Source organism: Paroedura picta, chromosome 3 (genome assembly GCF_049243985.1).
Source record: "Paroedura picta isolate Pp20150507F chromosome 3, Ppicta_v3.0, whole genome shotgun sequence".
Lineage (NCBI taxonomy): Eukaryota > Metazoa > Chordata > Lepidosauria > Squamata > Gekkonidae > Paroedura > Paroedura picta.
The window spans coordinates 81279208-81287450 of record NC_135371.1 but is presented as its reverse complement, the minus strand read 5'-3'; the positions used below and the strand labels follow the sequence as shown (position 1 = coordinate 81287450).

Genomic DNA, 8243 nt, shown 5'->3' with positions numbered 1-8243 from the left:
TTTGCAAAAAAATATTAGCATATTTGAACATTCTGACAATGCTCACCAAGAGTCCCTGTAAAGGTTCAGGAAATGTTTTCTTCATTCTGAGATACAGCAAGAAAAAGTCAATCCTCTTCTTTCTTTCCCTCACCTCTTTCTATGGTACAATCCAGCATATAATCAGTAATGTACTTTCTTATGACAATTTGAACTCACTGTACTAGTAGATTTTAAAAAGTGTCATCGAACACACATTTTCAGTGCTTGAAATGCATTTGTCCTAGGAGTTTATTATTTTTCTTTATATTTGAAACTCATGAGAAAGGAAACTACCTCTGTGGTTATTACTAGAAGGGACTGCTTCTCTAAAGAGTTTCATGGCTGTTTATTTGGGAATAACCCTTCTAGTTTCAAAGGAGAACAGATCTCAGTTCCTGACCAGTCCAACTAATTTGGCAGAACATACTGGGCATTTTATGCTATCCCTTCCATATTGAAGACTGTCCACAATTTAACTGACCAGATCAGGCAGGAAAGGCAGGAGAAATCTTTATTGGAGAAATCTTCTCTTGGAGAAATCACTATTGAAACTAGTAACTCTTTAAGTGTCAAGGACACATGGAAAGAAAGGGTACCACTATGGACCACAATACTGTGGAATAGAAGCACTGAAAAACCTTTACAAGTACAGCCTGGAATCTTCTCAACTTTCCATCTCTGCCCACTTGTCTTGAATTAGCTAGCTTATTCCCACCTAGCCATTTTCTATATGTCTTTTTCCTAATTCCATATCCTGTTTATTGTCCATGCTACGTCTTGCCTACCCTAATAATTCAGTCCCCTCTCTTGATAACCTGTCACTTTCCTGCTGTTCTTCACATGAACTGTAAAGGAAATGCTGTTATTTCCAAATTTTTCAGCTTCCACAATCACCTTTTGGTTTTTACTGGAATGGCCAGCTTGGATGAGGAGCAGAACAGAGAGGGAGTCTTATAGAAAGCCAGTGTGTGTGAGCCCAGTAGGAAGCTCTCCCACGATCACCCTCAAGCTGGGTTGTTATCATCAAAGCTTCTGATCTTGAGCCTTGTAACCAGTAGTGACAATATCAGCTGATGACACAATCAAATTAGAGAGCAATTCTAAGTGGGTCTATGCAGAATCATACCTAGCACTATTTCAGTGGGGCTAGGACTGCGTTATAAATCTACCTAATTGCATCCAAACGGGGGTCACATTACATTTACTCACTGATTTTATACACTGAATGTCCACAAAGACCTTTAGTTGGTAGCTATCTCCACCTTGCCCACCATCATTCTCAGAGAAAATGTTTTCAGGATCTGGCGATCCACTCTTTCCGTTATTACATTTCCCCTTGCTCAGGACCAATACAGTTCTGCACTCAGGGCACAGGACACTGCAATGCAGAAGAGAGGCTGAGGAGCAAGAACTTGCCAGCCGACTCCTGCGCCCCGGTGGTAGAAGAAACCAGTGCTACTTCATTGTACCCCAAGCTGTGCAATCAGAAGAAGAAGAAGAAGAGTTGGTTCTTATATGCCGCTTTTCCCTACCGAAGGAGGCCCAAAGCGGCTTACAGTCGCCTTCCCTTTCCTCTCCCCACAACAGACACCCTGTGAGGGAGGTGAGGCTGAGAGAGCCCTGATATCACTGCTCGGTCAGAATGGCTGTATCAGTGCCATGGCATGCCCATGGTCACCCACCTGGTTGCCTGTGGCGGAGGAGTAGGGAATCAAACCTGGCTCGCCAGATTAGAAGTCTGCACTCCTAACCACTACACAAAGCTGGCTCTCAGAAACCAGAATAGAGCCTCTAATCAGGAAGATATAAGGGACCTGCCAAGACTAAAAAGGAGTGCATTTACAAGGTATTTCAAAATTGGACTGGATGCTGCAGATGAATTAGCACTAGTTTAAATCAGTAGTCTTCAGTGGAGAATCAAACGTTTAGCCTGGGCTACAATTATACGTTATCAAAAAGAAGTTAGTCAGAGAAGGCACCTTTCACTTTTATTCTTATGCACCAGAGAAATGTGAATGAAACACAAAACTTGAATTTTGCATATCAAATATTTCTGCTGCAAATCAACCAATGTAAACCCCACATCATAAATGTAAAGGGAATCAGCTAAATTTGGGCTGTGTTGACACAGGGCACTCCCACCATCTGCTAGCTACTCCTTTGCAATGGAAGCCTTGATGCACAGCAAGTTCTTGATCCAAAATGCTGTGAGGAAGCAACACAGACAGATTTCTCAGTTGGCAGTTTCCCCAAAGGACTGAGCCAGACCACTCTTCTGCAGCACAAGCTGAATGTCTTCATATGATCCAGCTGAAGATGCTATTGTCCCAAGGGTAAATATTCCTTCTACACAAGCCATGTCCAGGAGCACAAGGAGGCCATCTGCATACGCAGGTTCGCTGTCTATATATGATGCTATCTCCTTTCGCCACAGACCTAAGTAGGCCTTTGGTTTTTAGGCAGCCCAAGACCTGTGGGATCTGAAAGAATACAGATGCATTACAAAAATTGTATTTCAGTCCTTGTCTTTTTAATGCCACAAGCATTCAGATCACATCAACACCTGACTGCCTTCTATTGAGTCAGACCATTGGTCCATCTACATAGATTGGCAGCAGATCTCCAAAGTCTCAGGTAGAGATGGGCAATTTTGTTTAGCTTAGCTGAAAAGTATCTATCCTATTTTTGGACCTATCTGAGTTGAACTGCCCATCCTTGTAATTGAAATGGGCTAAATCAGTGGTGACCGAATTGCGATTCAGCAACAAATTGCCAGTTTAAATGTCTCCCCCCCTCCCGCTTTCTCAGGCAGCCAGGAGAGAGGGAGCCTGCCAAACAGCTGATAGTGACAGGTACACTGAGTCCTTTAAATCAGTGGTCCCCAACCTTTTTATCCCCGGGGACTGGTCAACGCTTGACAATTTTACTGAGGCCCGGGGGGGGGGGTAGTCTACTCCTCTCCACTTGACCACTGCCCTAATGCTCTCTGACTCTGGTCGCTACGGTAACATTTAAACATCCCTTCAAAATAAGACACAGATATGCCACAAAAAGAACCTCTTGTGGCGCAGAGTGGTAAGGCAGCAGACATGCAGTCTGAAACTGTCTGTCCATGAGGTTGGGAGTTCAATCCCAGCAGCTGGCTCAAGGTTGACTCAGCCTTCCATCCTTCCGAGGTCAGTAAAATGAGTACCCAGCTTGCTGGGGGGTAAACGGTATTGACTGGGGAAGGCACTGGCAAGGCCACCCTGTATTGAGTCTGCCATGAAAACGCTGGAGGGTGTCACCCCAAGGGTCAGACATGACTCGGTGCTTGCACAGGGGATACCTTTACCTTTTACGCCACAAAAATGAATATAAAGGACATTTTATTTTCATGAAAATTTTAACTTGTGATAATGACAAATCAATGGGAGCCCTGAGCCTGCTAGATGCTGGCAGGAGGAGGAGGTAGAAAGGGGGGGGGAGAGAATGGAGGCAGGCGTGTGAGCCCACAATGTGCCTCCGCGATGCCCCGGCTCCCTCCACCAGCTGCCTGACGACCAGGGTCAGGAAGACATTACCGGGCTGGCTGCGGCCGCTGCCACGGCCCCCGCCCCAAAGTAGCGGGCTGCCTGCAGGCAGGAGAAAGCCTCCAGACTAGTGCCAGCATCGCGGGCAAGTCCCCACGGCCAGCGCAGAGCAGAACTGCTGACAGCTCAGCAGCAGAGCCCGGGGCACAAGGCCTCCAGAGCGCCTGGCAGTAAGGAGCGCAGGGCGCCTCTCCCTGACCCGGTCTGTGGGGCAGGCGGTGGCTTTGTCATTCCCTGCCCCCGCATCCGCCCCATGGGCCGCTGCTGGTGCACTCACCTGGGCCCAGGCTGCCCTCCCGCTCGGCGCGGCAGCTTGCAGACCTCCCCACCAGTTCCACCCCCAGCGGCAGCTGCTAAGGACAGGGGAGGAAAAGTTGCCTCCGTGGAGGCTTACTGAGTAGCATGGCTCGGGCGGGGACAGAGCACCGCTCTCGTAGCCCGCCATGGCGACTCCGGGAGGGGGAGGAGGACTTGCTAAATATAGCAGATGGCGGGGGAGGGGAAGGCAGGGAGACAGAGCGGAGCTCCCTGCTGCCGCCGCCCGGCAAGGAGTCGAAAGGAGGGCATGAGGGTAAGGCCAGAGACTGAAGGACACGGGGAGGAGCCGCAGTGCGGTACTGACTGATCCACGGACCAGTACCAGTTTGTGGCCCGGAGGTTGGGGACCGCTACTTTAAATGACTCCCCAAGCCTTGCAGGAGTCAATCTAGACAGTACAAAGACAGTACAAATCTAGACAGTACAAATCTAGACAGGAGTCAATCTAGACAGTACAAAAATAGCTACGTAAAATGCTCAGTGTTCCTGTCATTATCAGCTGTTTGGTCTTCCCCCTCTTCTCAAGAAGCAATTACCCTCTTCACAGCCTGAGAAGGGAGGTAGCATATGCACAGAACTCCCCCCCTAAGAAACATTTCAGATTCAGCCAAATGAATTTGGCCAAATCTGAAAAAGTGAAAGGTCATTTGTGAAAATTGAATTCAGCCTGAATTGGTTCAGGCAAAATCTCAAACAGTCCCCCCCCCCTATTTTGGTCACATGCCTAATCTCAGGTAGAGGTCTTTCATCATCCCTATCATCTGATGCTGGAGACTGAACCTAGGGCCTTAAGCATGCCAAGCAGATGCTCTGCCACTGTGCCAGAGCCCATCCTCATAGAGGGCTGAACTGAAGTGGATTTGCTGCTGCAAGTCCACACACTGTGGAATCCAGAACCAGATACCCACTGAATATTCATAATAATGATGGATATTCAGTAAGAAGAAGAAGAAGAAGAAGAGTTGGTTCTTATATGCCGCTTTTCCCTACCCGAAGGAGGCTCAAAGCGGCTTACAGTCGCCTTCCTTTTCCTCTCCCCACAACAGACACCCTGTGAGGTGGGTGAGGCTGAGAGAGCCCTGATATCACTGCCCGGTCAGAACAGTTTTATCAGTGCTGTGGCGAGCCCAAGGTCACCCAGCTGGCTGCATGTGGGGGAGCGCAGAATCGAACCCGGCTTGCCAGATTAGAAGTCCGCACTCCTAACCACTACACCAAACTGGCTCTCAACAAGTAACAGATTCCAGAAAATGCATACTATATTTCAAATGTTGACAGATTTTTGAAAGTTTTGCGGAACACAGGCAAAAGAGTGTTGTTATTTTTTTTTAATGAAATGCCCAACACAAGTCTACTAATTCTGTTCAAAGGTAGCTTTGAAAGCTGCATAACCCACTCATCTCCTAGAAATGCTGCTTCTGTGGGACAGGGGAGCCTCAAGTACAGCAGAAGAGGCAAAGAGGGGCTCTACTGCAAGAAGAAGTAATTAGTGGAAACTACCCTAGCCCTTCTACTAGCAGAAAATTTAGTCTTGATACAACCCTCATTCGCACATTTCTCATGCTAGCAAAGTTATGCTCAAAATCCTACAAGCTAGGCTCCAGCAATATGTGGACTGAGAACTTCCCCAAGTACAGGCAGGATTTCAAAGAGGCAGAGGAACTAGAGATCAAATTGCCAACATACGCTGGATCATGGAAAAAGCTAGGGAGTTCCAGAAGAACATTTACTTCTGCTTCATTGACTATGCTAAAGCCTTTGATTTTGTGGAGCACAACAAATTGTGGCAAGTTCTTAAGGAGATGGGAATACCAGAGCATCTTATTTGTCTCTTGAGAAACTTATATGCAGGCCAAGAAGCAACAGTGAGAACCGAGCATGGAATCACTGATTGGTTCAAAATTGAGAAACGAGTTTGGCAAGGCTGTATACTGTCGCCTTGCCTATTTAACTTGTATGCGGAGCACATCATGAGAAAGGCGGGGTTAGATGAGTCACAAATTGGGATCAAGATTGCAGGGAGAAATATCAACAACCTCAGATACGCAGATGATATCACTCTAATGGCAGAAAGCGAATAGGAACTAAAGAGCCTGTTGATGCGGGTGAAGGAGGAAAGTGCAAAAGGTGGCTTGAAACTCAACATCAAGAAAACGAAGATCATGGCATCTGGCCCTCTCAATTCCTGGCAATAGATGGGGAAGAAACGGAGGTAGTGACAGATTTTATTTTCCTGGGCTGCAAGATCACTGCAGGTGGGAACTGCAGCAAAGAAATTAAAAGACGCTTGCTCCTGGGGAGGAAAGCTATGGCAAATCTAGACAGCTTCCTAAAAAGCAGAAACATCACCCTGCCAACAAAAGTGTGTTTAGTCAAGGCTATGGTATTCCCAGTTGCAATGTATGGCTGCGAAAGTTGGACCATAAGGAAGGCTGAGCGTCAAAGAATTGAGGCTTTTGAACTCTGGTGCTGGAGAAGACTCTTGCGAGTCCCTTGGACTGCAAGGCGAACAATCCGGTCAGTCCTAGAGGAGATCGGCCCTGACTGCTCTTTAGAAGGCCAGATCCTGAAGATGAAACTCAAATACTTTGGCCACCTCATGAGAAGGACGGACTCCCTGGAGGAGAGCCTAATGCTGGGAGCGATCGAGGGCAAAAGAAGAAGGGGACGACAGAGAATGAGGTGGCTGGATGGAGTCACTGAAGCAGTTGGTGCAAACTTAAATGGACTCCGGGGAATGGTAGAGGACAGGAAGGCCTGGAGGATCATTCTCCATGGGGTCACAATGGGTCGGACACGACTTCACGCCTAACAACAACAGCCTTTTCAACTTCACCTTTCAGTCGAAAGCAGCAGTTCTTGCAAAATTCATGCTTGACTAAGTTTAAAAACGGGTGATGGCTATTACAGCCGTAATACAAGTAAATGAAATAGTTTTCATGCTGGCGATGGCAAATGAACAGTTGATTCTACTACTAGCTTCAAAGCCCATTCCTAAGAACGGGCCTTGAAAGAGTCCCCTCCCGTGGCTCCTGGCCAGGCAGCTTAAGGTGGCTTTGGGCTGCAGCTCGCAGCTGAATCAAGTGGAGCAGGCAGGGGCCTAACAACAACACCACCACCAACAACAACAGCCTTAGGCTATCATGGCACCTAAACATGAGACGTGAAAGTAGTGGTAACACCCAACCAAGCCCCAAGCAATTCATACAAAGAAGTGTGAATCTGTGCCTTACCGGATTCCTTGGGGAGCTGTTTTGCACCATCCACTGCTTGTGAATTCTGATTTTGTTTTATGACACATGGTGGACCCCAAGTGTATTCTGGCTAAAAGGAGGAAGAAATCAACACTTACCATGTGCTTTAACATGGATTCTTCATTTCTCTATATTAAATGGCACCAATGTACAGACAGGAAAAACAGTGGACAAAAACAAAACCCAGGCTGTCCATTCTGTCTGAAGGTTCTCCTTTCCACTGGAGAATCTGCACAGAATCTGGCAGAATCCTGAGAATCTCAGCCTTTTTGAAAGGTCAAGTTCTGCCCTTGTCCCGTTTAGTTTTTAGTTAACTCACTGGAGGGAAATGGTGGAAATTCTGAATGGGAGGGCGTTCGTTTGCGACTGCTGGTGGTGGGTAGCGGATCTGCTGCCAGTCCTCATAGCCATGACATACATGTGGGGAGCCTGGAGGGATACATGGGAACTGGTACATGGGGTAGACTGGAGCCACTGGTCCCGGCTGTGGCTCTGGGCGCAGTCTGTCACCTGAATGCTGCAAGAGAAATAAAACATGGCATTCAGAACACTGCCAGTACCTCTAATCTAGGGCATAAGAGGTTAATGATTTACAGACCCACTACTGAATCATTGGGTACTTGAAGTCCTGTCTTTTTGTTTATCTGTGCTTGTTGTGCAGTTGATGGATGACCCAGAGGACATTGCAATCTCAGTGCTGCCAGGAAAGACAGCATTAGGAAACAGGGGCAGGCTTCCAGTGCTGAATAGGGATCACGTTTTTATCCTGACCATCTATCTTCCCAAGAGCTCAGGGTGAGATGCATAGTTCTCTCATCTCCACTTTACCTCAAACAAATGCTGTGTCAAGTATAGGCAGCTTTTCCATGCATTTAGGCCAAAACCTGTAAGATCATGCTGCAGGGATTTCAACCCTGTGAAATTTTAAAAGCACAATGGCATATGAAGGAGAGATATTGCTGTCTTGTGATTGAGACACCACACAGTTTCCATTCAAACATGGCTCCTGAGTTTGAGGAGGTCACATTCCTTTTCTGTACCTCAGAATCATCGAGTCAAAGTTGGAACCGGTCTTGTC

The 8243-nt window shown here is 47.2% G+C and overlaps 1 protein-coding gene across 11 annotated transcripts in view; it reads right to left on the bottom strand.

Annotated features, from left to right (window-relative positions):
* Positions 1-1990: 1990 nt before the first annotated feature.
* Positions 1991-8243, bottom strand: part of TNIP1 (TNFAIP3 interacting protein 1) — a 107097-nt gene continuing 100844 nt past the window's right edge. For all 11 annotated transcript variants that reach the window (XM_077326546.1, XM_077326545.1, XM_077326551.1 and 8 more), the window contains 3 exons: positions 7485-7682; positions 7145-7235; positions 1991-2501 (listed from right to left, as the gene is read on the bottom strand). In XM_077326546.1, the coding sequence (XP_077182661.1) occupies positions 2458-2501; positions 7145-7235; positions 7485-7682 (333 nt within the window). In that variant the 3' untranslated portion in view covers positions 1991-2457. The remainder of the gene's footprint in view (positions 2502-7144; positions 7236-7484; positions 7683-8243) is intronic.